The sequence below is a fragment of the Gallus gallus genome, chromosome 23 (assembly GCF_016699485.2).
Source record: "Gallus gallus isolate bGalGal1 chromosome 23, bGalGal1.mat.broiler.GRCg7b, whole genome shotgun sequence".
Taxonomy (NCBI): domain Eukaryota; kingdom Metazoa; phylum Chordata; class Aves; order Galliformes; family Phasianidae; genus Gallus; species Gallus gallus.
In genome coordinates, this window is record NC_052554.1 from 2,535,796 (window position 1) to 2,562,915 (window position 27,120).

Consider the following 27,120-nt stretch of genomic DNA (forward strand, 5'->3'; position numbering starts at 1 on the left):
TGCAGGAGTGATACCCATGGATGGAAGACTGGTACCCATGGGTGTAGGGGTGGTACCCATGGATGCAGGAGTGATACCCATGGATGGAAGACTGGTACCCATGGGTGTAGGGGTGGTACCCATGGATGTAGGATGTGTATCCATGGATATAGGGGTAGTAGCCCTTGATACAGGGACGATACCCATGGATGCAGGAGCAGTACCCATGGATGTAGGTGCAGGAGCAGTGCCCGTGGATGCAGGACAGTTCTACCAGCCCATCACCTGGACAAACAGTCTCCATTTGCAGCGGGGGAGGCTGAGGTCGGGCAGTGGGAAGAGAGCCTTCACGCAGAGGGATCGGGCTCTGGATGCTGCCCCGGGACAGCGTGTGTGTGCCTGGAGGAGGGGTGGTGGCACCGGGGGAATTGGCCCAGGGCTGGCAGCACGCGGCCGTGGGGCTGGAGCCACGGGCAGGTGGCAGGGGGACGCTTTTCCCTCTCCGTAGCGGAGGTGCCTTATGAGCAGAGGAATCATTCTCTCTCCTTGTGCTTCTCCTTTCCTCCGTATCCAGGCGCATCCTCGGCGGGCCGGGATGAGTCACGGCGGCGGCAGCAGCGCTGGAAGAGCATCAGCACACGATCCCCCCCGAGGCTCCGCGGCTCCGCATCGCCCTCCGCCAGCGGTTCCGCTCCGCACGCACGCAGCTCTCTGCCCTCGGGAAATGCCACGTCCTCCTGCCAGGTGGAGGAGCAGCGAGGTGGGCGCCGGCCCAGCAGGTGACAGTGGGACCGCAGCGCCGCAGCCCCAAACCGACCCCCTCCATCCCCCCCTCGTAACGCAGGAGCTCAGCGCCACGGTCCTCAAGCAGCAGCGGTTAACTCCCTGATTACACACCCTGCACGGCCAGGCCGCTTTGAGGAGTGCAATTAATTAACGTTTGCATCCCTGGCGCTTGCTGACCCTGCCAGACTCGGAGCAAATCGGCCTCTGCCGACGGGTAATGGGTTTGCTGCAGGACGAGCTATTTCCGAGCCGGCTTTGGAAGTCATTTGGGGTGGCTGCCGGGCGGTGCAGCCCCGTGTTGGCTGCTGGGGCTCATCCGGAGCTCGGGGCAATGGGGCAATGGGGCAGAGGTGCAGAGGGAGCAAAGCAGAGCTGTGGGGTCAGCGTGGGTCGTGCTGGGGTGCTGCTCTGGGGGCAATGCAGGCGGGCTGGAAAGCACACACAGGTTTCCCTTGCGCAGCACAAACCCCATCGCGTGGGTGGCACGGGTGGGAGGCAGAGGATGCGGGGACGGGACATGGGGGTGAGCTCCCAGCCCAGAGAGGGGCAAACCCCAATAAACGAATGGGCGCACACTCAGCCTGGCTCCCTCCATCTGCCCGGTGCTTCATCGGATCACCACGGATCGATCTGCTGCTCTTAATTGCTGAGCGCCTGCGAGCTCCTGGAGGGGAGGAGCGCAGCGTCAGGTGGGGAAGCCGAAGCTGCTGCAGTCTTTCCCCCATTATTATTTAGGTCGCAAAGCACGGGGATGGGGGTTAACCCGGTGAGGGGGCGGGGGGTGACGGTGTGGCACTGCAGGATGGCAGCCCTGCAGCTCAGCCCACCCCCCCCCCGGCACCTCACAAAGGTTGCAGGTGACAAACTGATTATTTCTTTCCCCCCGTGATTTTGGAACAGGAGAGAAGAAAAGGGGCCATCACAAGCTGCAGAGATGGGCACAGTGCTGCTGTCCCCCCCCACCCCCACCCCCATCCCCCAAGAGGTGTGAATCCCATTTGCTGACAGAGCGGCACAGGGATGGGGAACGGCTGTGGGGATGGACTGGGGAGGGGTGGGGGGGGGGGAAAGAAGGGGATGCTGTGTGGAAATGACGCCTATGAGCTCCAGCTGGAGGACACCTCCTTGGGAGGACGAGGAGCATCGCTGCATTGGGATCAGGGATGGGAGCTTTGGGGTCTGCTCTTCATCTCGTGCGTCCCCCAAAGTCAGAGCCTCCCGGCCTTTAAGGACAGAGAAAAAACGGATGGAGCTGTGGGTAAACAGCAGCTGTGTCCCAGCACTGCACAGCATGCAACCCCCCCCCCCAGCTCAGTGCCACCCCCCGGTCCTCACCCCCTCCTAAACCCCCACAGTGCCCGGCAGGGTGTGTTAAGGCGGCCCTATGGCCGTGCTGAGTCCCCATCCTTAAGCTGCAAATTGAAGCACGACCCATCCAGAGAAAGGACTGGGAGGGGAGCGAAGCCAACAGGGGGGTGGGGGACGTCCCTGGGGGGAGCGGGGACAGCCGGGCACGACGCAGCCCCCACCGCCCCCCCCCCATCCCCAAGAATCCCACAGAAAGCATTTCCCCCCCTCTCCTCCAACCCCGTGGATGGGCACCCATCCCTGCAGAGCCTTGGGGACCGCGGGTGAAAGGACCAGGAAATGGGGTTGTCATGGAAACCGAAGAACTGCCAGCACTGATTTTATTTATTTATTTATTTATTTATTTATTTGCTTATTTTTGTCAAGACTGGGGAGGTGGGGGGGGGGGGGGAAGGATGGAGGAGTGGGAGAGAAGGGCAGCATCACCGCCAGCATGGGTGGATGGGTGGATGGGTGGGAGGATGGGTGGAGGGATGGGGAGATGAATGGAGGCATGGAGAGGTTAATGGATGGATGGATGGATGGATGGATGGATGGATGGATGGATGGATGGATGGATGGATGGATGGATGAACAGAGGGAGGGATGGATGGATGGGTGGGTGGATGAGTGGAAGGATGGATGGGTGGTGAGATGGATGGATGGGTGGATGGAGGAATGGATGGGGGAATGGGTGAAGGGATGGATGGATGGATGGAGGGAGGTATAGATGGATGGATGGATGGAGGGAGGGAGGGAGGGAGGGATGGGTAGGTGGGTGGATGAGTGGAAGGATGGATGGATGGGTGGATGGAGGAATGGATGGATGGATGGATGGATGGATGGATGGATGGATGGATGGATGGATGGATGGATGGATGGATGGAGGAGGGAGGGATGCTGTAGAGGTGCTTTTTGGGAGCCACAGGGCCTCGATGTACATAGCAGTGAGCTGTTGCAGGTGCAGCCCTGAGGGGGGGACTCAACACATTTTAGCCTCCTCCTGAGCAGGCTGGAGGATGCTGAGCAGCTCAGGGGGCTGCCAGTTGTGTGAGCAAAGCCCCGGGGATGTCACCTTCACAGCCTCAGGGGGTGACACAGATCCCAGACATCAGATCCCAAATGCCATCGCTTTGGAGACCTGCAGTTGGGCACCGGGTTTTCCAGCACACGTAGGTGTGCACAGCCTCCCCATGGCATGGGTTGGAGGCTCAACCCTGGGACCACCCCTAGAGCCACCCACAGCCCACGTCAACCCCTGCACGTGGCCAGAGGGACCCTCGCCGCCCCCTGCCCGGTGACACCCCTGCACCCATCAGCTCCCACAGCAGCTGCCCGTGGCTATTTACAGCTCTGCATGGGAATTCTGAGCACAGCAATAAATCCATCACCTGTTCCCAACCTCCCAGTGCTGCCAGGACATACGCTCACGTCGCTGTGGGACAGACAGACACAGGTGGGTGCCGGGGCTTTGTTACCCACAGCACAGCGATGTGGGGCTGTTCTCTCTCTGCTATTGCTCAGACCTTTCTGCACTGCTGTCAGTTGCACCGATGTTCTGTTCATCCACTCTGTTCGTTAATTGCAGCCACATTTCACAAGTGGAACTAATTGCCTTCTTGGCTCGCTAATGACCTCGGTATGCTAACGAGTACCAAAGCCCAAGGTGTTTTCCCAGGGGTGTGAAGGTGCATGGCCCCTCTCAGAATCACCAGGGTGCAGAGAACGGGGTAATAGCATCCAAATCTGGGAATAAACATCCTTGAGCCTTTGGGGATGCACTTTGCCTCCCCAGCACACTCTGCCCATGGAGACCCCCACCCCTGGCTGTGCAAACCCAATGCAAACCCCAGCGCAAACCCAAACCCTGCACCACCTCCTCCCCACTGCAGAGGAGCAACCTGGGGGAAACTGAGGCACGGGCACTGATTTCCCTTCAGAAAGCACTCAGTGCTAGAGAAAGCTCATGCTTTTATTGCCATAGCTGGAGTCTTTCTTCCCACTCCTCCCATCCTTTCTTCTTTTCCAAGGCACAGGGTGGACAGTCCATATGGCATGGAGCAGACACTGCTGCCACCAACCCTCCATGTGCTCCCACCACACTCAGTAGGACAAGGGGAAGGAAGAGCTTGGGGCCCTTTCCCAGCCCCACATCCATAGGGCAGCATTCCTCCTGCCCCCAAACCAAACCAAACCACACCAATCCAGGCTCCCAGTGCAAAAGGCTCGAATTCACTGGGTTCTTCCCGAGCAAACCAGTGGGAAGCTCTAGGGAACCCAGTGCAATGGGACGGGGAGCAGGGGGGGGCTGAGGCCACCCCATTGCTCCCTCATTCCCACCCCTATCTTCTGTCACCACGTCCCATCCATGCCGCATCCCCTCCAGCCCCACTGAGCGCCATCAACAGAACTGCAAGGGAAGCAGAGCCCAGGGTTGGGGGGCAGCCAGTCCCATTGCTGGGCGGTGCTGGAGAGCCCTGCCGCCCCCACTTTGGGGTCCTGGAGCACCAGTGAGCACATGGCGGTGGCACATCAACACCCACAGTAGGGCTGGGGGGCAGCGAGGGGGACCAGCATCCTAAAATGGGACAGGGGAGGCTTGGGGGGATGCTGAGCCCCCCTCCCCGCCCGGTACGCACCTTCCAGCGGTTGCCACATTCATTGCACAGCACGAACGTCGTCATGGGCTCATCAGCACTGCGTGTCTGCACCTGGGGAGGGAGCAGGCAGCCGGGTCAGCAGGCATCGTTGATTTCCCCCCAAGTTATGGGTTGGGGTCCCCTGGGCGTGCGGAGCGCCGGGGCTCACCTGGTTGTAGGTGCAGTTCTTCTTCTTGCACTTGCCGCACTGGAAGAGGTCGGTGACGGTGCCGCCCGTTTTGGCCATCTGGTGCTCACGGATGGCCTCCTGGGTCATGGCATTGCGCAGCTCCTTCAGCTCATCGCTGGCCATCTCCTGCCATAAGGGGACCGGCTCAGCACCCCTTGGTCACCGCCCGTGGGTGCCAACCCCTGCGGGCCTCCATCCTCCCATCTCTGCGGGACTCGGGCTGATCAGAGGGCCATCACCGTCGGGGAAGACCTCTAAGTTCATGAAGTCCAACCGTCAATCCATCCCCCCCATGGCAACTCATAGAGTCATTCAGGTTGGAGAAGACCTCCAAGATGACCAAGTCCAACCCAACCCAGACCCACCACCATCCCACACAGAACATGCCCCCAGCTGCCACATCTCCCCTGCTGTTGAACACCTCCGGAGACGGTGACCCCACCACCTCCCCGAGCAGCCTATTCCGGTGCACCGCCATCGGGTTCTTCCTAATATCCAACCTGATCCCGTTCTCCGTGCCTGCTAAGGGACTCAAACCCCCCCAGGGGATCGAACACCCCATCCTCAACCCTACAGTGCTGTGCACCTCGGCGGTCATACGGGCAATGAGGGCGGGCGCGATGGCCCCGCACAGCACATTCCTCCGCAGGTTGGGGTTCTTGGGGTCCTTCAGGTTGCTGATCCTGCTCCGCACCCGGTTGCGATACTTCATGTCCGTGCTCTTCAGCTCCTGGAAGATATGTGGGGTCAGTCAAGGATATCAAATTCCTGGAGGAGGAATGGTCTTCGGGGCTGATTGCGGCCAAGGGGGAGACCCCCAAAGCGTGGAGTTGGGGGTGATGAGGAGGCGGCCCTTTCCCAGGGGAATGGCACAGCCCGGACGCTGCACTGGACCAGAACCCGGCACCCACAGCGGCAAGGATGCCTTGGGCTCGGGAAGGGGCGCTTATTTCACTCCCTAAGGAGAAAGACAGGTCCCCAAGCAGAGGGACTGGGGACGCGCAGCATCGGGGCTGGAGCGTATGGGACGGAGCAGGATGAGGATGCTCAGCATCAGCCTTTAATACGGGCTACGGGCTCCCTCTGCAGGCAGCGGGGCCAGGCAGGCCTTGGCAGCGCTCCTCACCCCCCCCCCGTCCCCGCCCCTGTCCCCGTTCCTGTCCCTGTTTCCACCACCCTGGCCCTGTCCCCCACCCCAGGACCCCGCAGCAGCAGCAGCCCGGGGACCACAAAGGATATGGTCTTCGATCTCGGATGCCATCTTCTCACAGTTGACGCCGAACTCCTTGTAGTCATCTGAAGGGAGAGGAAAGAGGGTGGCGATGGGGCTGGAACCAAAAGGGCCTCATCCTGCACCCACAGAGCTCCAACAAAGCAGTCAATGGGGCATCTCCAATGGGAAACACAATGGGACACCCAATGGGACACCCAATGGGACATCCAATGGGGCACCCAATGGGGCACCCAATGAGGCATCCAGTGGGACACTCAGTGGGACACCCAATGGGGCACCAAATGGGACACCCAATGGGGTACCCAATGGGGCACCCAATGAGGCACCAAATGGGACACCCAATGGGAAACTCAATGGAAACTAATTGGGTTCTCTGCCCCCACACTTCTCCTTCTAAAAACTTAACCCCTTCCAATGACCACACCCAGACCCCTCACCCAAGACCCCACCATCTCCTTCTCCTCCCCTCTGGGGCCAAACACCCCTCACCACCCCACCCCACTCACCATCCATGCGCAGCGCAGCCGTCAGCATCTCGATGCATTTATCCCGCACGGAGTCCCCGGTCAGGTAGCAGGGGGGCAGGAGGCAGATGCTGGGTGAGAAGGAGGGGCTGCCAGGGGTCCGTGGTGTCTCTGCTTTGCCCTTGCTGCTGTTGGCTCTGCGGAGGCGTGGGGAGGTTTTGGGGTCCCGCATAGCATGGGGGTATGGCAGTCTCATTATGGGGGGACAGATGGATCCTACCTGTCTCCGTTGCTGTCGCTGGAGCTGCGCCGGGAGCTGCTGGGAGCCGGTGAGGGGTTGGCACTCACTGAGGGTCTCCTGTAGGGTGACATGGGGGGGGACGGCAGCTGTGACACCAGAGATGGGGCATGCAAAGCGTGTCCCGTGGTCAGAGCGCCCCCAGCAGTGCCGGGGATGGGGAGGTTGGCAGCAGCAGCCACCGCCACTGCAGTGCCCATCCCTGAGCCCATCTGTGGGAGGTGCAGAGCTGGGGGTGTCCCCTCCGTACCTCTCTCCCGAGGGTCTCTTCTGCGGGGAGGAAGAGGAGGATGCGGCCGAGGACCGCGAGTCGGCAGAGTCCCTCCTGGCAGGAGCAGCCCAGTGTGAGTGCACAGCAATAGGGACCGAGTGGTGGGTCTGGACCACCCCCCATGCCCAACCCAGGGCCCCCACCTCTCCTTCTTGCCATCCAGAGGTGATTTCTTCGAGGGTGCAGTGGGGCTCCGCCTGGCGCTGGGCTCCCTTCATAGCAAAGCACAAAGGAAATTGGGGGATGCTCTCAGCTCCCAGGACCTCCCTGTCACCGGGTCCTGCCCGCCCCCACCACTAAAGTGCTCCCCAGCCCCCCCAGAGTGCCCTGCAGTCAGTGGGTACCTCTCTGGGTTGGGGTCAGTGGGGTGACCCTTTGGGGGTGCCGCGTGGGAGCCAGACTTGCTGGGCTTCCTGCAGACAGAGAGAGTGGGGTGGCTCAGCAAGCAGCCCCGGAACAGCCCCCACTTTGGCACACGGAAGGGGAAATCCTGGTTCTGTGGCACTGAATCCCACACCTCTCCTTGTGCTTCTCTCTGTGCTTCTCGGTCGGGCTCTTGGGGTGCTTCGCTGGGTGGGGGTTCGCCCCTTCTGTGGGATTGGGGACATCCAACCTCTTCTCCTTCTCCTTCTTCTCCTTCTCCCCATCTGCGTCCTTCTCCTTCTTTGCGGGGGCAGAGGACTCTGGGGATGGAGTGGGGGTCACACACCGAACCTCACCCCAGTGTGGGATGTGGGGCTGGGAGCACCAGGATCCCACTATGGGCACTCTGGGGGGCGGCTTTCTGCCCCTCTCACCCAGCAGCCTCTTCCAGTTCTTGATGAGGATCTTGGCTGAGGCCACCACCTCTTCATCCGAGCAGTGCTTCCGCACCGAGTTGACAGCCACCCCGATGCGCGTGGTCTGGGGATGGGTGTTATAGGGTCACCTTCCCCAGGTGGCGGGGCTGGGATGGGCACCACCACCCCCCCAGGGCCCCCCGACCCCTCTCACCTGCAGCAGCTGGATGGTCATGGTGTAACCGGTGAGAGACTTGAGCAGGTCCAGAGCCCCTTCCTACAGCAGGGGGAGGAACACAAGACCCATAGAGGATCTACCATCAAAGTGGGGACACCCGAGGGGTTCCTGGAGCGGTTGGGACCGTGTGCCCACCACCAATGATGCTCCCATCAAACCCAAACCTGCACCCATGGGAAGGGGCTGGGGACACCAGTGCGTCCCCAAGGGCCGCATGGCACCAGGTTCCCAGCCTGGCCATCGGGCACACAGTGCCTGTGGGGTTATATATATCCCAGCACGGGGTCATCTTCCTCCCCGGTATTTTTAGAGCTGCAGGAACAGATGGAGGGTGCAGGTAGCATGGCGGTGTTGTACTGCTCAGAGCTCCCAGAGCAGGGGACGTCCCTATGCTATCTCCCAGCTCTGTCCCCTCCCCAAAGTGGGGTAAAGCAGGAGGGTGGGGGGGCCGAAACCACAGCCTGAGGCTGGGCAGTGTCACCTGTGAGCCGTGGGGTCATTCCCAGCAAGGGAAACTGCAGAGAAAGGTAATTGCAAAGGGAAGAGCAAACTGCCCACGTGGCTGTCAAGGAGGCTGAGTTGGTGCATTTTTAGCATCCCCAAAAGCACAGGGTTTGGAGGGATGGCACTGCCATGAGCCCCACAGGGCAGCCCGCGTCTTGCCAGGGCAAAGTCCGGCTGGAACAGTCAAATATTAACCTTGAGGGCTGGGCTCTCCTCCATCCCTCCCCCCGCCCCAACCCCATGGAACCAGGTTGCCACTGGGTCTTCACCTGGCGCACAGGGAGCAGGGCTGGGTCCTGCCACCAAACCCCCCAGGATGCATGGGAGCCCCCTCCCTTTGCACGGTTACAAAAGGCACAGCTGTACTTGGGGTGCTCGGGGTGCTGCTCCCACCCCCTGCCAAGTTTTCCTTTGCACAGGGCTGAGCTCATGGTGCCGGCCCTAACCCACACTGGGTGCTGGTGGCTGGGCTCCAAGCACCTGTCACCCACACCGAGGGGTGCCCGGAGCCACCAGCCCCCACCCAGGACCCCCCAACAACACCCCATCCCCATGACCTCAAGCAATGGGGTGCACCCATGGGTGCCTGCTCCAGCTCCACAGTCCTGGGCTGGGCAGCACCCCGGGGTGCTCAGAGCTCCTTGTGCTGTGAGCAACAGCAGTGGAGGCAGAGCAAAGCTCCCTCCTCTTCCTCCTCCCACCCCACCTTGGGAAGCCTGTGCTTTCCCTCCCTTCCCCATCCCAAGCCTTGCTGCACCCTCCAAACACGCCTGCACATGCCTGCAGAGATTGCACACGTGTGCAAATAGGCGAGACATGCAAACCTTGCACCCGTGTGCAAACGGGCACAAGGGTGCAAGCATTGCACAGCTGTGCAAAAACGCAATACGTGCAGCGATTGCACACGTGTGCAAACATTGCACTCGCAGCCCTGCCTGCCTTACCGTGCTCTTCCTGGCCACCATCTTATCCAATTTCTTGGCAATCCGGACCAGCTCCTCAGCAGGCCCCATGCTGGCAGCTTGCAATGTTCCAGGCTTCGGAGGTTGCAGGAGCGAATTGCAGCTGGTGGCTGTGGTGTGGGTCCGAGGTGGGCGCAGCGGGCATGGGGCAGGGGCACGGAGCGGAGCAAGGAGAGGAAAAGGGGAAAAGAGAAGGAAGGAAAGCAAGGGAGGAAAGCAGAAAGGAGGTGTGGCTGTCCCGGCCAGTTATAAACTCCTGCCAGGCAAGCGAAATAGCACGGGGCAGGGCTAAATATAGCCCAGAGCAGGAGCAGGACAAAGATTGCAGCGCCGGGGGGAGGCGATGCAATGGGGACGCTGTGCCCTTTGGGGCCGGGAGGCTCAGGGGGCTCCGGGAGGTGCTGGAGCACAGGGTTGGCATCGGGAGGGTGCTGGGACGTGGCCTCGGCGCCGCCCGGAGCCACGCAGGCTTGATGCAACTCGCTGCAAACATTGCACGGTGGGGAGTGCCTGGACTTCACCCCACGGCACCACCGTCCGGCGGCACCGACAGCCCCAAGGAACCACAGCTGGGGCTGAGCTGCAGGGATAGCCCAGCACGGCACTGGTGTTGAGGTGCTGTTGGCGTTCCCATAGTCCAGAGCCCATCCAGTGAGCAAAGGCAGAGCGGGGAGCTGGGAGGGAAGGATGCTGCAATGGGGACATGCAGCCATCCATTGGCGCTGTTGGTGCACCCCGGGTCCCTGCTGCCACCCCTCCTGTCCCCAACAGGGAGCCCAGCATGACGGTGGAGGGACACCACCCAATGATGGGGGTGGGGGGGATATGGGGGCTGCACAGCGGGCACTTATTAAAAAATGATGGTTTTATTAGAAATGAGAGAGAGAAAACGTGAAAAAAACAAACAAACAAACAAACAAACACAGAGTTTTCTTTTCTTTGAGATGAAACGTCCGACTCACAACGATGCGGATGGGGATAAATCACAGGGATGGGGGAACGTTGGTCCCAGAAAGCGGCTGCAGAAGGGCCCCACGGAGCACCCCTCGCTTCCCCCCCAACCTTGAGACCCCCACGGCCAGGCGGTGACCAGCACCCACCCAAAGGACGGTTGGTGGGGGGCTTAGAGAGGTGTTAAGGCATTTCCCAGCCCTGCTGCCCTGGATGGCTCTCAGAGACGGGGTGGGGGCAGGCTGGAGATGCAACCCCCCCCCCTCTCAAACCCCTAAAATGATGGAGAAAAGCCTTATCTTGTTTCCTACCAATCGCAACCAATTCACAGTTGTGGTAGAGGTGGCACATGGCAGCTGATCCCAGTAGGATGGGGACTGGAGGCTGCATTCCATCCCCCCCCCCCTAGGGAAAGGAGGGTGAGGGGCAGCCCCCAGCCCCAAATCCCTGCAGCTCTGGGATGGGCTGAGCGCACAAACCTTATGCCACCAGCGCAGCAAGCGTGCCCATTCTCTGCCCAACAGCCACACGGGGGGTGGCAGCCCTTGGGCTCTCCAAAGCCACCCATCCAGGGGGGAATCTTCCCAACACGGGGGTCCCCAAGTCCCCCTGGAGGGCAGCATCCAGCATGGTGCCGTGTCATGGACCCGATGCCAGGTGGAGAGGACGGCAGCAGGGAGGGGATGGAGGACGGCCACAGCCCACCCCATGTGCCACCAACCCCGTGGGGATGGAGCGGGCGATGGGGACGCAGTCAGTCCTGCAGGAGGTGCACGAAGCTGGCGGGGAAGACACCGGTGCGGGAGCCGTCACCTTCAATGAATCCAACCTGGGGGTGCAGAGAGGGGGGGCAGGGAGTGGGGGAGTCATGCTGTGATTCACAAGGACACGTGTCACCCAGGTGACCCCCATAGATGGGGCATCACCCAGCAGCGTGCTCCAGAAGGAAGGGAATGCAAGGACAGCAGGGCGGGGGGGGGGGGGCCGTGGCACGCAGTGCTCACCCAGCTCTGCTCATCCTCCTCCCGTGTCACCACGATCACCTCCCCTTTGGAGAAGGTCAGCTCTCGTGCCTTGTCCCCCTTGCAGTCCACCACTGCCTTCACCCGCTTCTGCCTCCCCTTGGCCTGCACCAGGAATGGGGTCAATGACAAGGGGAAGGGGGGGGAGGGGGGCAGCAGCACCCCCACCCCCCATCCACATTAGATGTGATCCCCCCAATCCCTCCATCCTGGGAAGGGGGCAGCAAGGATGCAAGGATGCTCACCCATATGTTGTACCCCCCTCTGCTTCCCCCCCCCCACAAACCACATGTTGGGACACCTACCGGAGCGAAGCGTCGGGGCATGGGCACGGGGGGCACCTTGCTGGGCGTGGGGTCCTCGGGGCTCTGGGGGGGGGTGGCTTTGCCCACCACACCGCTGATGCGCCGGTAGGAGCGGGTGCTCTCAGAGCTGAGGGGACATTGGGGACCACATCAGCCCCCCCATCACCCATCCCCTGTCTGCCCCCCACCACAACGGGGAGCAGGGTATCACCAGAGGTGGTGATGGAGAAGGACCTTTATGGCAGGGAGGGCACTGACAGCCACCAGCAGCCCCCACCATTGAGCCCTCACCCTCGAACCATTCCCAAAAAGGGATAGAACAAGACTTTGGTAAGCTCCCATCTGGCCCTATTGGTGTCCCCCCCCTTAAGGACCTGTGTCACCTCCAGGGACAACCCCCCCCCCAGCCCGTGCCCCCTCCCATGTCCTCAACCCCTGGCAGTGGAACGGTGATCTCTTTCTTCCAGCCTCCCCCCCACGCACAATTTGGGGTTGCACACCGCATTGTGGGGCCCTGCACCCCATGCAATGATTGCAACCCCACCCAACGCCCCCCCCCCCACACGCCCCCTTACCCAAACTTGACGGGGGTGACATCGGAGCTCACAGCACCCGGCGGGGGCTGCCCGGGGGAGGGGGCACTCAGCTCCGTCCCTCTCCGCGTGCCTCCGCTCTCCGTCTCCGAGCGCGTCTCCCAATACGCCGCCCGCCGCACTTCGGGGGGGCTGCGGGTGCTGACAGCCGGGGGGGGCACAGCTGTGCCTTCCAGAGCCCCCGCGCTGCAGGAGGAGGAGGAGGAGGAGGAAGAGGAGAGGCTGCGCGGCGCGGGGGTCTCCGTCAAACCAGCAAAGTGCGGCTCCGACGTCTGCCGGGGGAGCTCGGGGCGCTCTGCGGTGGGGGAACACAACGGGGACATAAAGGGGACGTGATGGGGACGCTGAGGCCGGCGGCACTGCACCGAGCATCGTCAGCATCCCGCGGGGTTCCCCCCCACCGCCCCCGTCCAGACTCACCCGTGGGGCTGTGCTTAGAGCGGGGGCCGCCCCGCGTGGGGTTTTTGAGGGGCAGAGGAGGGGGCAGCTCCTCGCTGTGCGCCCGGCGTGGTGGGGGACGGGAGGCCACCAGGATGCTCTCGTAGGTCTGGTTGGTGATGTCCATACCTGCACAGCTCCAGCGCGGCGGGGGGGGGCAGGCGGGGGGGGGGCTGGCAGCCAGTGGTGAGGGGCCCTTGAATGAGCGCTGCAGGGGGCTCACCTATGGCCAGACCCAGAGATGCTGGTGGGCTTCTTGCATCACCGCACCCCAATTCTGCACCCCTACAGCCCCCTCACCCACCTGCACCACCGCACCCCAGTTCTGCACCCTTACAACCCCTGCAGCCCACATGCACCATTGCAGCCCAGTTCTGGACCCCTACAGCCCCCCCACTCCACCTGTACCAATGCACCCCTACAGCCCCTGCAGCCCACATGCACCACTGCACCCCCATTCTGCACCCCTACAGCCCCCCCACTCCACCTGTACCAATGCACCCCTACAGCCCCTGCAGCCCACATGCACCATTGCACCCCAATTCTGCACCCCTACAGCCCCTGCACTCCACCTGTACCACTGCACCCCTACAGCCCCCCCAACCCACCTGCACCACTGTACCCCCATTCTGTACCCCATACACCCCCCCCTACTCCACCTGTACCACTGCACCCCCACAGCCCTCCCAGCCCACCTGCACTGTTTCACCTCAATTCTGAACCCCCACACCCCCCCACTCCTTCCCGCCCCCCACCCCGCCCCATTGCTGTGCCCACAGGGTCTCCCCTCCCTGCCCCCCCCCCCCCCCCCATCACTGCCACCTTCTCCTCCAGCTCATCCTCGCTGTCATAGGTGTACTCCTGGGGTGGTTCCCAGTCGTAGTCCACGTGGACCTGCAGGGAGAGCTTCCCCGCCTGCGCCTGCTCCAGCTGCACCACAGCAGGGTCTCAGCACAGGGTGGGAGGGGGGGGGTCCCAGGTGCCCCCTACCCCACACCATCCCCATTCCCATCCCCCCCTACCAGCTCCTCGCACTCGCTGTGCTTCAGCCTCCTTGCCACGTCCAGCGCCGTCTCACCCGCCGCATTCACTGCACAAAGGGGGCTGCAGCCTGGGGAGCACCCCGCTCCCCCCACCCCCAAACCCCCATATCCCATCCCCATACCCGTCCCAAAGGCGGCTTTGCCCTTCAGCAGCAGCTTGATGCAGTTGGGTTGGTTGTAGAGCGCCCCGTAGTGCAGCGCCGTGTTCCCATCCTGCGTCACCCGGTCCAGCGTCCCCCTGCACAGAGCCAGGAGCAGCTCAGCACCTCGTGGGGAACGCTCCGGGGCCATCCGGGGTGGCAGTGGGACGCAATGGGACGCACCCGTTCTGGATGATGAAGTCCACCAGCGGGAGGGACGATCGGTCCGCGCAGCGCACGGCCACGTGCAGCGCCAGCTCACCGGTGTCCTGCTGCATGGAGGGAGGGCACGGCTGACCCCAAGGATGCTCACAGCCTGCAGGTTGGGCAGAACCCCAAACCCAAGGATGCTCGCGACCCGCAGAACCCCCAGAGATGGGAGTTTTTTTTTGGGGGGGGGGGGGACATTTGGGATGCACGCAGCTCACCTGGCCCTCAGGGCTGGCCAAGGGCTTGGCCAGGTCGTGTCCTTCGGCGAAGGCCTGCAGCAGGGCCAGGAGGTCACGGTTGTGGATGGCATCCCGGAGGCGGTGGGGCTCGCTGGGCCCCCCCCGCTGCACGAAGCGCCGCTCCATGTATTTGGCCACGATGAACTCCTTGCGTGCGCTCCTGCAGGGAGGGCAGCATCAGCGTGGGACCCCCACACACCTTCCTGCCTCCTCCCATAGCGTCACAGTGGGGAGAGACCTCTGCAAAAGGCGCAGGATCCAAAGAGCAGTGGGGACGGCGGGGTGACCCATCCTTGAGCTTTCTCATAGGGATTGGGGGGGCAGGAAGCTTCCCATCCACCCACCCTGTGCGCCCCCAGACTCACATATCGCTGCCAGCTGAGGGCTTGGGGCAGTCCTGTGTGGGCAGCGTGGCCTCCATGATCTCGTTAAAGCGTGTGTTCCCAACGCTGACAGCCAGCTGGGGTGATAGGGCAGAGGGAGTGAGCACGATGCATGGAGGGACCTCCCCGTGCCCCCATATCCCGCCCCCCTGGAGTGCCCCTTCCTCATCCTGGAGAGGGGAGTTCCTCAGATCCACACAGGATCTTCCCATCCACCGCCCCCAGGGGTGAGCCTCTCTCATAGGAGAGGTCTGTTAGAGGAGGGAGGGGGCCCTGGGGGGGGCTGCCAACGTCCCGTCATCACTTCCCAGGGCTCCCTGCATCCCTGCAGCACCACACGGGGGGCTGTAAGTCACAGCTGGGCAAACCGAAGGCGGCTGTGAGCAGTGGGTGCAGAGCAGAGGGAGGAGGAAGGTTGAAATGTGCACCCGGACCCCGAGCAGAAGATTGATATCCAGCGGATGCAAGGCCCCCCCCCAGGTGCGGGAAGCCCCTTACCAGCAGCTCAGAGGTGCTGAGGACGTCCAGGGTGAGGGACTGGATACGGGAGTAGTGCACACCCAGCTCCCGGTGGATGCCGGAGCACTCAATGCACGTCAGGATGCCCAGGTTGGTGGAGAGCCACGTGGGGTCTGCGGGGTGGGGGGCTCAGCATCACCTCCCGGCCCCCCCACCCTCTCCGTCCCCCTGCATCCCAGAGCCCCAGCCTACCCGGCGCCCCACAGTCACAGCACTGCTTGTTGCCTGGCATGTTCTTCACCTCGCTGATGACCAGCTTGGTCAGCTCCTGCACGCTGCCATCCGCCCCACTGCCTGCTGAGGCCGCCCCGCCATTTGGTTCGCCCTTGAAAGCGTTGCTCAGGGCTTCATCTTTGCTGTTCTGCAGCACCGAGACCCACCTGGGCGGGGGGGAGCAGAGCAGGGATGCAGGAGGGCACTGCTGGGAGCAAAGGGTGCAGCCCTGCAATGCTTTCGCACGCTCGCCATACTTACACGACGCACTCCTGCTCATCCTCTGCTTGGAAGTGGTACGTCCTGTTGTCTGCAGGGAGGGGGAGAGAGGGGAGCGGGGCATGGAAAGGACAACATTTCAAGAAGGGACTGCAAAGGGCTGCTTTCAAATAATCACTGCACGTCCCTCTTCCATCACCACAACCCAACCCCTCTCTGTCCCGAGTTCACAACCATCCACGTGCCCTCGTGTCCAAGGACCGCCTGCTGCAGGGACCCGCAGGTGGACCCACGTGGGGACGGAGAGGTGGCACTCACGTGTCACCAGGTCGAAGCACTTCTTCTCCTCGGCGTGGGGCCGCACCTGGCAGGTGAGCAGGTTCAGCTTTACGGGGGGACGGTTTATCTGCCAGGCAGCGGGACAGAAGCGGGTTAAAGGATGGGGAGAAGGGAGCTGATGAGGGATGTGATGCATCACCAACCACGAGCAACCATCCCCGGTGGTCCCTCTTGGGACAAGCAGGGGCTCAGCGCCTCTCCCTTTGTAGGGCGGCCGATGGGAACGAGTCAACGGGACGCGTCCCTCCGGCCGAATCCTCCGTCCCTACTGCAGTTCGCAGCCTCCACCGCCAGAGGGCAGCACGCGTCTAAAATCACCCCAGATCCTTTGGGCCCCTCTGGACCCTCAACGCCCACCTCGCTGCCCCCATGGAGAACACCATTCCCTCCCACCAACGTGCAGCATAGGCTGGTGGCTCGTCTGGCTGCTGGGACACATGGGATGCAAACGGGATGCTTGAGCTGAAGTGAGAAAAGCCCTAAACCTGGAGTCACATCCCCAAAGGACACTGAGTGCTGCATGGCTTTTGGGCACCCTCCAGCCCCATGCTGCACAGCTCCCACCAGTACTCAGCAGGAGATGGTGCAAACTGGTCTCTCAGTTGGGGATACACAGTGTGCCACCACGTACCATCCCGGGGCCTGAGCCTGCCCGGCAGCACCCCAGATTTCCCCCTCCGGTTTACATGGGGTTGGATGCTCACCGTGCTGTGGGAGATGGTCAGGCAGCCGTACTTTACACCGCATTTCCTCTTCTGCCACACTTTGCGGATCCTGAGGCAGAGGAGGAGGAGTGAGGACCCACCACGCAGCCCCCAACCACATCCATCTGCCCCCACAGCAGCCCCCCAGCAGAGGTTCGATGGCCTTCTGGATCTGGGGTTGTGCCTCTTATACCTTACAGAGCACACAGCTTCAGACCAGGCAGGACCAACTGCTCCCGAGGGTCTGGCAACACCGAAACCCTCATCCAAATGAGTCCACCTTGGGGTCTCCCAGCTCTGGGGCCTCCCGTGAGAACAGCCAGGGTAAATAACACTCATCCTCACCCATCACTCTTCTTGTACAGGAATCCTGACTTCTCTGTGCCATACTGCTTGTTCCCTTGGTGCTGGTGGATGCTGTAGCCACTGCCAGAGTTCTTCCTGCTCAGGTTTTCCTGAGCTCATCAGGAAAACGATAAAAGAAAGAGACTCATTTAAAAAGCACCGTGAGAGAGGCAGAGGTGGCCAAACTCCTGGGGGATCTCATGCTGCAGGGCACAGCTCACGTGGGCAGAGATCCCCATCCCCTCCAAGCATCCCTCCTGCACTGCTCCCATGAATAGCCTCCTCCCAGCAGTGTCTTCCTATAGATGCTTTCCTCTCTGTGGAACACATATTTCCTGCTACTCAGGAGGACCACGGATGTCCTCCCTTGGGTGCCTTCTCACGTATATCCTCCTCCAAGCATCCCTCCTGCTCTGCCCCCATGATGTCCTACTCCCTATGGATGTCCTCCCATAGACACCCTCCTCCAAGCATCTCTTCTGCTCTGCTCCCAAGGACATCCTCTTCCCTATCAATGTCCTCCTCCACGCATCCCTCTTGCTCTGTTCCCATGGATGGTCTCCTCTCCTGGATGCCCTTCTCACTGTGGATGTCTTCCCATGGATATCCTCCTCCAAGCATCCCTCCTGTTCTGCACCCATGGATGCTCTCCCTAGTGATATCTTCCTACGGATGTCATCCTCCCCTGTAGATATCCTCCCACGGATGCTCTCCTCCAAGCATCCCTTCTGCTCTGCTCCTATGGATATCCTCCTCTCTAATGACGTTCTCCCACGGATGCTCTCCTCCAAGCATCCCTTCTGCTCCGTTCCCATAGACATCCACTTCCCTAATGACATCCTCCTATGGGTGTCCTCCTCCCACAGAGGTCTCCCTCCTGCTCTGCTCCTCCAAGGATGTCCCCCAGCTCTCGTTTCCCCATCCCCACGATAAGGGCACTCACTTAGCACCCGGCCCCCCCTGGCCCCACCAGCTGGCTCTCACCTCCTTGCTCTCCAGCTGCAGAATGCTGCGGAGGGCATCGCGGGTCTGCGTCAGCTGCTTCACCTCCTCCTCTTGTGCCTGGTGGAGCTGGGATGGGAGGTGGCTGCTGTCACTGGGGGGTGGCAGCTCGGGGACGAGTCCCCAATGGATGGGAGGTGGGGGGGACTCACCGAGTGGAGGGACACGGCCAGCTTCTCAATGAAGGGGTAGAGGTTCTGGGCAGCCTTCCAGCCGTCTTGGAAGAAACTGGGCATTTATTTCATGCAATTAAGATGCAAATGGGGAGAACGGAGAAAAAGAGGTTATTTAGTGAGGACGTGGCAGGGGGTGGCCGCAGCCGCCTGGGGGGGCTGCTCTTGTTTGCAGCTCCTCTACCCATGGGAGGTGGAGAAATACTGCTGAAGCCCAAATCCAGCCCATGGAGGTCAGGTACCCAAAATATCAGGGGTGTTTGGGATAGGATTGGCCTCGAGCTGATCTCTCTCTGCTAAAGATCAGACCCTGGGTCTGAGGGTGGCATCCCAGCTCAGGGCACCGCCACTGCTCCTTCTCTGCCTCAGTTTCCCCGCTTGAGAAGCTGACACGGCACCAACACCCCCAGCCCCAGGGTGCAGCAGGAAAGGAGAGGGGACGTTCCCGTGCCCCAAATGCTGTGAGCTCTGAGCCAACAGCGGAGCTGAACTCATCCCTGGAAACCCATCCAGAAACCAAATCATCGGATACATCCCCAGCCAAGCCCCTTCCCCCAGCCTTTACGGACACATCTGCAGCTCCCCGAGCCAACAATCCCAACCAGACAGCAAGGAGCCCTGCCCAGCATCCATCCCAAAGCTCTGTGGGGTCCGTCAGTCCCCACAACGGGGACGGGACCATCCCCAGAGCCCCACTAACGCCCCCAGGGATGAGCACCTACTTGTGCTGAGCGTGGAAAAACTTGATGAGGCTCTGCAGGAAATCCGGCCCTTGCTTCATCTGGCTCTCACTGGCTTTCAGCAGGTACTGGGGGGGGGCAGAAGGCAGCAGGTTGTAGGCAATGGGATGAGGAGCAGCCCTCACCCTGCAGGCAGGAGGGTCAGATTGCTGGCTGGGCTTCAAGGAGCGGAGCCACGAGGTGGGTTTGCAGGCAGGGACCACCCCCAGAAACCTGGCTTTGGAAAGCCTCCAAGCCCTGAGATGCTGAAGGAGCGAGGCGGGCCCCAGGGCTTGCAGCCGAGCACGCTGCTCTCACTGCTTATTGCTTCTGGAGTTAATAAATAACCCAAACGCAACTCGGTTCGAGGAGGAGAAAAATAAGAAGAAGAAAAAAAGAGGGGGGTGTTTCTGTGCATCAAACCCTGCCATCACCTGCAGGCACAAAGACCCTGAGCCAATGGGGTGCACGAGCCCCGAAAGCAGAGCTTTCCTGCTGCAAGCTGGGCTGCAGCCCCACACAGCTGTGGGGCCGGGCTCCCCCCCCACCCCCCCTCCCTGTGCTGTGATTTCAGAGGTGAGCGGAGGGGAAGGCAGCCAGCGCCAGCTGTGGGGGTTCCCATGGGGGAAGAGCAGTGGGATGGAGCCGCTGGGGTCATCCTGTGTCCCACCTGCAGGGAGCAGGAGGGATGCTGACAATTCCCCGTGGCTGGAGAAGCACACGGGGTGACGGTGGCTTTGTGGGGACCTCCCCATGTCCCAGGCTGGGGGGGGGGGGAGCAGCGGGCCGAGACCCACCTGGGGATGCTCCCAGCTGCTCTGTGGGGAGATGCACCCCGTCCCCAGCTGCGGCAACAGCAAAACCCACATACAAGCACAGCACCCCCATGCCAGCCCCCAGTAGAGCTGCACCCCATTTCCACGCAGCCGCTCTCTGCGAGACTGCTGCAAGCAGCCCCTCCCCGGCCGGGCCGTTTCCATGTGCTGTTATTTATTTCACAGTGCTGCTATTCAAAGCAGTGACTCATCTGGCCCAGCCCCAGCAGCAGCCCCGACCCTGGAGCCGGCGCTGCCTCCTCCCCGTGCACCCTGCCCTGTGCTCCCCGAGGGGAGGGGACAGCGCTGGGGAGGGCGGGTGGCACTGAGTCTGTCCTGCATCGGTGCCATCGGGACGTGGGGACACTTGTGAGCCTCCCTGCTTGGGCAAACTGGGCACACGGCAAAGCTAAACTGCTTTTTTTGGGGGGGGGGGGGGGGGGGGGGGGGTTAACAATAAGGATCACTTTTGGCCCCGAACGCCAGCTTGTGGCTGTGCATGGGAGGGGTGGGAGCAGGACCTGGGGGGGGCAATCCCCAGGAGTTCACTACTCGATGACCCTATGGTGGCATTTGGACTCACATCCCCAAGGAAGGGACAGGAGGGTCCCTGAGCCAGGACCCTATAAGGAGACACCATGGATGGGGACAGATGAGCATCCTGCACTGTGCCCACGTCAGACAGCTTCCACGGTGGGGCTGGGAAACGACTCCAGCATCCCTACACCACTCTGACCACAGCGGCCCCCCGACCCCCCCCCCCCCCCTGCGCAGCCCCCACCTCACACATGTGGAGCTGGAAGAGCCTCCTCTCCTTCTGTGTGTCCTCTGCCACCTCTGCAGCCGACGGCTCAGCCTGGATGACCCCCGCCAGGCGGGCACGTTCCTTCTCCTTCTCCATCTTCCCCCTGCAGGGTGACACGGAGCTGGGTTGGGGGCAGCCCTGCACCAGAGGGGACCCTGGGGATGGCCACGGGGATCCCTCCGGACCTACAGAGGGGTTGGGATGGGGCAGGGATAGACCAGAAGCATCCCCGGCCTCTATAGCTGGGCAAGGCTGGAGCAGAGCCCGTAAGGGACAAAACACCTTTGTGCAGAGGGGGATTAGGTGGATTTTGCTGAAGGCAGCGGGCTGCTTACACTTTGGTCTCGTAATCCTTCCAGGCCTTTTCAATCTGCTTCTTGGAGTCCTGTGGCAAAAGGAGAGAGGGGACGGCAGCCCTTAGAGGTGACGGAGGGACAGGCGGTGACCCAAGCAGCGCCCCAGGGGTGGGCACTTTGCTTTGCATCGCTGTGTCTTCGCCCCCCGCTCCGTGCCACGGGTCGCCCCAAAGGCTGTGCCACGTCCCCACACCGAGGAGCACGCCATGGGGACCCACCATGCGGCTGTCCTTCAGCTGCCCCTTCAGCAGGCTGTCCAGGGGGAAGGAGACGATGTTGTTCAGGTTCTGCACCTGGAAAGGGCAGAGATGAGTGCGGGGTTATTCCACGGGTTTCCCCACACCAGAGCGCGGGGTCCTTCCCAGCTGGGAGCCCCCAACTCAGCAGCTGTCCCGGGAAGGGTTAAGCAGGCTGGGAGCTGCCGGCGGGGCAGGCTGGGGCTTGCTGGAGCTGGCTGCAAGATGTCTGACGTGCAGCCCTTCCCACAAACCACATCAGCGCTGTGGCTGCCAGAACCAGAGCTGCTCCCCCCCATCGCCGCCCCGTCCCCCCGCATCCCGCAGTGCCACCGGTCCCGGAGCCCTCCTGATGTCAGATGGCATCCCAAGGTGTCCCCTCCTTGGGTGGGGGGACAGGGCTGTCTCACTGCCCTTCTCTGACTCCAAGCTCATGGGGCTGCACCAAGCTGTGGGCTCAGGATGACCCAGCAGGGCTCAGCGCAATGCCGACGTCCTTTTGCACATCAGTGGCATCAGATAGGAAGCTCCAATGCCACAAAACAACCCTGCTCACCCTCATAAAGCCTTCCCAGTGGGGTTTTGCTCCCCAGCAACAGGAGGAGCCCAGCTCTGGGGGAAGGATCCGCCCCTGAACGATGGGAAATGGGGCGCATCCTTCCAGGTGTGCAGGCATATGGACCCCACTGCCCCTGCAGGGGTTGGGGCTGTGGGCAGCTGTTCCCACGGCTGCAGCACGTGGGGTGCGGTGCTGCGCTGCCCTCGGCCAGGGAACCGGCTCAGCTCCTTCCCTCAATGGGTTCCCTATGGAGCCCACGGATTGCGGGGCTCCGGCCGGGATGGATGGGATGGGATGGGGAAGGAGAGGAGCAGGGAGGCCCCGTGCTGGGGTAACTGGGAGAGGAGGATGCCGAAATCTGACATTCCTGCTGGGGGAAGGGCAGCAACAACGAGTCTGTTCCTTCAGCAGAGCCAAAGGCTACAGACCCCATTTTAGGAGCGGGGGCTTCAAAAAGGGGTTGGAGAGGAGAGCAGCAGGAATGCGGCATGGGGTGCCCCAAGCGTGCTGGGTCCACACAGAGCCCGCTCCTCCCAGATCCCACCCAGCTCAAAAACAGGACCCCAGGCCTTCTCATGAGCTCATAGTGCCGGGGAAAAGTGGGATAAGAAGTTGGTTTGGAGCAAAGAGACGCCAGGCAGAGCACAGCCCCCTCCAGCCGCCTCTGCTGCTCCCCACGGCCCCACTGTGCGGCTCGGCGTGGCTTTGATTTATTTCTTGGCAAGCGAGATCAGAGATGTGAATAAAATAAAAACAGAAAGAAAAGGGGGGGGAAAAAACACAGAAAAAAAAAAAACCCAGTTCCAACCGCATGGCAAAGCACAGCGTTGGTGTCCTGGGACAGAGATGGAAAATGCAGCAAAGGGGGAATGGGGTGTCCTGTAAGCGTGACCCTGAGTGTAGGATGGGATGGGGAGGGCCATGTAGGGCTGCATGGGGTCACCTCCCCATGGTGAGATGGGAAGGGCCATGTAGGGCTGCATGGGGTCACCTCCCCATGGTGGGATGGGAAGGGCCATGTAGGGCTGCATGGTGGGATGGGGAGGGCCACGTAGGGCTGCTTGGGGTCACCTCCCCATGGTGAGATGCAGAGGGCCATGTAGGGCTGCATGGGGTCACCTCCCCATTACGGGATGGGAAGGGCCATGTAGGGCTGCATGGTGGGATGGGGAGGGCCATGTAGGGCTGCATGGGGTCACCTCCCCATGGTGGGATGGGGAGGGCCATGTAGGGCTGCTTGGGGTCACCTCCCCATGGTGAGATGGGGAGGGCCATGTAGGGCTGCTTGGGGTCACCTCCCCATGGTGGGATGGGGTCACCTCCCCATGGTGGGATGGGGAGGGCCATGTAGGGCTGCATGGGGTCACCTCCCCATGGTGGGATGGGGAGGGCCGTGTGTTGCTGCATGGTTGCCCCCCTGTGCTCACCAGGTTCTTGAAGAGTGCGGTGACCTCGCGGGTGAAGACGGCCAGGTTGAGGAAGCCGGTGGAGAGCTCGTGGTTGTTCTGTGAGAGGTGGTTGTTGCCAAAGTTCTCCAGGGCTTCGCTGTACTGCTCCTCATTCTCCACGTGGGCTGTGCCAGGGTTGGGGGTAGGGGACACGGTGAGGCTGGGATGGCCATGGCTTGGCCCCAGGAGAGCGCACTGCGAGGTGCCATCTGCACCATCACCGCGTCCCCATCCACTCCCGCAGAGCTGCGCTTTGGAGCAGAGGATGGCAGCGATGCTTCCCTGAGCCACTGTCCCTTTGCTAAACCCTTCTCAGCCAAACAGGGCACCCCAGCACGAGGCTGCATGTGACAGGTCCCCACGTCCCCAGGGCCACCACCCGTGACACAGCTGGAGGATGGCACTGTCCCACACCGGGGATGCCCAACATCCCTCAAAGCACCACTTACTGAGCCCGGAGACGTGGATGGCTTTCACATATTTCCTGATCCTCTGCAGTATGGCTTGGTCCCCATCCAGGCTCTGAGAAAGCAAAGCACCAAACCCTGTCAGTCTCGGGGGGTGCTGCCAAGCAGGGTGGGCGCAGTACGGGGACAGGAGGCACCCTGCAGGGCAGGATCGGTGCTGAGGATGCTGCAGCCCCCATTTGTTTGGATCCGAGCTCCCAGCAGCTGTGAAAATGCCTCCAGAGCTCCCACAGGGCCTCACTCCAACCGAGGGGAAAATGAAAGTATCCCACCATGGAGCACGGCTGCATCAGGCTGTCCCTGCCACACCAGGGCACGTACCCACAGCACGGGGTCAGGCACAGCATAAGGGGCACACTAAGGCCCCCAGCTCCATGCAGGGACCCCGGGGCAGAGCCAAACCCCAGCCCTGCATCCTGCTGAGGGGACAGAAGCAACGCAGATCCCACAGCCAGGGATGCAGCTTTCTGCAGTCCCCTCTGCAAGGGTTCAGATGCATCCCCCCCCCCCCCCCCCCCCCCCCCCCCCCACCTCCCCCAGCCCCATACCTTGCTGCAAACAAAACCCAGCACCAACCCCAGCCCCATAGCGCTGCTCAGAGGCAGACAGAGCTGTGCAAGCAGCCCCAGCCAGCAGGAAAGGGTTAAGGGCAGCTTGGCTGCACTGCAGGTAGCAGAGGCATGATAACAGGCTGGAAATATTTGGAGGGCGTGAACAGCAAGAAGGGCGAGGGATGAAACCGCGGAGGAATTGCAATAAAGAGCTCTCTCTCTCTTTCTTGCTCTCTGTGAAGGTTTTGGGGCTGATGTCAAGGTCCGTTTCCTGACAGCGGGGTCAGCCTGGGGAAGCACAGAGGCCCCTCCTTGAGGGGAACGCTGCTGGGATGGGGGGCGGGGGGGCAGGGAGAAGCAGAAGGCAGAAGCCCCCCCAGGGCTCTCATAGGGACATCATAGGGGGGATGCTGGCAGCCCCGTGCTGCCTCTGTGCTCTGTGCTCCTTGTTATTGTGCCGTGGAGTAGTGCAGAGCAGCCCCTGGTTTGGGGGGGGTGACACCATCAGTGATGGCTGTGAGCCCCCAGGCATGGCTCTGCCCTCAGCCACACAGCATCCCAGCATAGCCTCGGGGAGGAGAAACTGAGGCAGTAGCGGAGGCTCAGGGTGCACACAGGCACTGCGTATTTGGGGACACGGCCTCAACAGTGCTTTGGGATGGGGGCAACCCCCCCCCATGGGGCACACAGGGTGGCACAGAGCGAGAACCAGGGACAGTGTGGGGAAGGGAATGCAGCCACAGTGGTGACAAGGGATTCCCTATGGGGATGGAGGGAGGGATGGATCCGCACCTGCACTGCAGCCACCCTCACCCGGCACACACTGCTCAATGGGGTCATTCTTTGGCCCCCCCTCGCCGTGCCGCCCAGAGAAGGAGCGGTGCTGGGGGCTGTGTGCATCCCCCCCAAGGCTGTGAGGGGAAGGATGCAGCCCTGACACTGTGATGGGCACCGCAGGATGCAGCCACCAGCTCTGTGGTCACAGCCACCCTGCACAGACCTGGCCTTCAGACCCCCCCACCCCGTGCCTCGCACCCACTCTTCCCTCCAAGTCCAGGCCCCCATGGGATGCAGCTTCTGCCCCCATCACCCCAAAACCACACACGAGACCCTCAGGAGAGGACAAGACAGCCCACCGTAAGCCCACGAGGGAAACTGAGGCACAGCACAGCTTCAGACAACCAAGTAGAAGGGGGGGGGACCTCGGCAGCCCCACAGACCTCCTGCTCTCAGCACACTGGGGTGCTGGTGGGACACGCTGCCCCCTCCCAATGGGACATGCTGGGCTCAAACCTGGCAGCACCATAGTGGGCATCCTCACTCCCTCCCGCATCCCAAAGCTCCAGCAGTGACGTGGGGTGCTGATGAGGTGGATCAGAGTTCAGCTGGACGCATCCTTCCCTGCAGCCCCTCTCCCCAGAGACCCCAGAGCCACCGTCACCGGTGCCAGCACTCAATCCTGCTCACCAAAGCGCCCCCCCCCCAACAAACCCCCGTCCCCCTTCCCCTAAATCACAGCCTCCCCGGGGAAGCCAAGCAGCCAAGTGAAATTCCTGCTGCTTCCTCCTGCCCGAAGCTGCCTCCCCCTTGCCAGCCAAGAGCACATGCTGGCAGAATTCGGGATGCCCCACACCATCCCACCATCCAGCCCTGGGTTCCCAGCCTGGGGGCTGCAAGGGGGGGGGGGGGAGGGGGCCGTAAGCCCTGGCTGCCCTTCAAAGCCATTCCTTTGCTAAGAGGAGTTGGCAGAGGATGCGGGACCAGCTGGGAACAGCCTCTGTTGGAGGCAGGAGTGGGGAGAGGGGGATGAATGCACCCCGCCTGAGCTCCACCAATGCTGATAGGGCTTTTTTGTGGGGGGGAGGAAGGGGGGGCTAAAAATCCTCCCCTGGCTCTGAGAGCAGTGAGGCCCTGCAGCCCATCGGGGTGTAGCAGCTTTCAGCCCCGAGCCGTGATGCTGGGGGCAGAGTCAGCCCTCGGGCAGCGCCCAGAGCTGGAGGACCAGTCGGGCTGTAACGGAGAGGTTCGGCCCCAAACTGCAGCCCTTGGCCCCGGGATATCACGCAGAGGGCTGGAGGACGCCAACAGCTCAAGGGTCCCAAAGCAGCTCTGCGGGGGGGTGGGGGTCCCAGAGCGCTCGGAGCAATACAAACGGCAGCCCCCCCCCCGTCCCCAAACCCTTTCAGCTCTGCTTTCTCGCAGCAGCACTCAGCGGCGCTCGGGATAAAGAATCAAGGAGTGCACTCAGAGGGGAGCGCAGCCCAAACCCACCCCCCAACCCAACCCAACCCAACCCCACTCACCTCCTCCAGAGCCCCCACGGCCCCCCGGCACTTCTGCAGCTTGGATGCGAAGGCGGCGGCTGCGGGGGAGCTCAGATCCTCACCGGTCACGGCCAAAAACTCGGCCACGCTGAGCTGCTCGGGCATGGTGCGAGGATGGGGGGGGGGGGGGTTGGCTGCGGGGCTGAGCCGGGAGCGCACCGGGAGAGCACCGGGGGCTGAGCCGGGAGAGCGCCCAGAGCCTACGGAGCGCCTCGGTGCCGTTGGGGAGCGGTGGGGACCGGGGGTGCCGGACCCCGGCTCAGCACCCCGCGCCCCGCACACCGGCCGGGCTGCACCGGGGAGGTTCTCCC

General features: G+C 62.2%; 2 protein-coding genes across 3 annotated transcripts; both read right to left on the bottom strand.

Annotated features, from left to right (window-relative positions):
* Window positions 1-4,066: 4,066 nt before the first annotated feature.
* TCEA3 (transcription elongation factor A3) lies at window positions 4,067-9,956 on the bottom strand. The gene is made up of 14 exons (XM_025143047.3): window positions 9,674-9,956; window positions 8,202-8,264; window positions 8,006-8,111; window positions 7,726-7,891; window positions 7,553-7,621; window positions 7,352-7,420; window positions 7,188-7,262; window positions 6,920-6,997; window positions 6,682-6,836; window positions 6,181-6,237; window positions 5,528-5,682; window positions 4,921-5,067; window positions 4,752-4,823; window positions 4,067-4,522 (listed from the first exon to the last, which is right to left on the bottom strand). The coding sequence occupies exons 1-14, from the start codon at window positions 9,740-9,742 to the stop codon at window positions 4,514-4,516; spliced, it is 1,290 nt and encodes a 429-aa protein (XP_024998815.1). The 5' UTR covers window positions 9,743-9,956; the 3' UTR covers window positions 4,067-4,513.
* Window positions 9,957-10,538: 582 nt separating this feature from the next.
* ASAP3 (ArfGAP with SH3 domain, ankyrin repeat and PH domain 3) lies at window positions 10,539-27,120 on the bottom strand. Of its 2 annotated transcripts, none has more exons than XM_025143046.3 (26): window positions 26,789-27,120; window positions 23,917-23,989; window positions 23,447-23,592; window positions 21,443-21,517; window positions 21,204-21,253; window positions 20,845-20,971; window positions 19,252-19,337; window positions 18,509-18,584; window positions 18,339-18,425; window positions 17,355-17,464; window positions 17,010-17,079; window positions 16,285-16,372; window positions 16,009-16,057; window positions 15,727-15,914; window positions 15,514-15,647; window positions 14,998-15,092; window positions 14,612-14,792; window positions 14,367-14,452; window positions 14,166-14,281; window positions 14,023-14,090; window positions 13,823-13,930; window positions 12,983-13,223; window positions 12,545-12,857; window positions 11,970-12,096; window positions 11,647-11,769; window positions 10,539-11,471 (listed from the first exon to the last, which is right to left on the bottom strand). In XM_025143046.3, exons 1-26 carry the CDS (start codon window positions 26,912-26,914, stop codon window positions 11,397-11,399), a joined length of 3,018 nt encoding a protein of 1,005 aa, XP_024998814.2. In that variant the 5' UTR covers window positions 26,915-27,120; the 3' UTR covers window positions 10,539-11,396. The 2 variants fall into 2 exon arrangements, with proteins under 2 accessions (XP_024998814.2, XP_024998813.2); XM_025143045.3 differs by having other exon boundaries at window positions 14,367-14,455.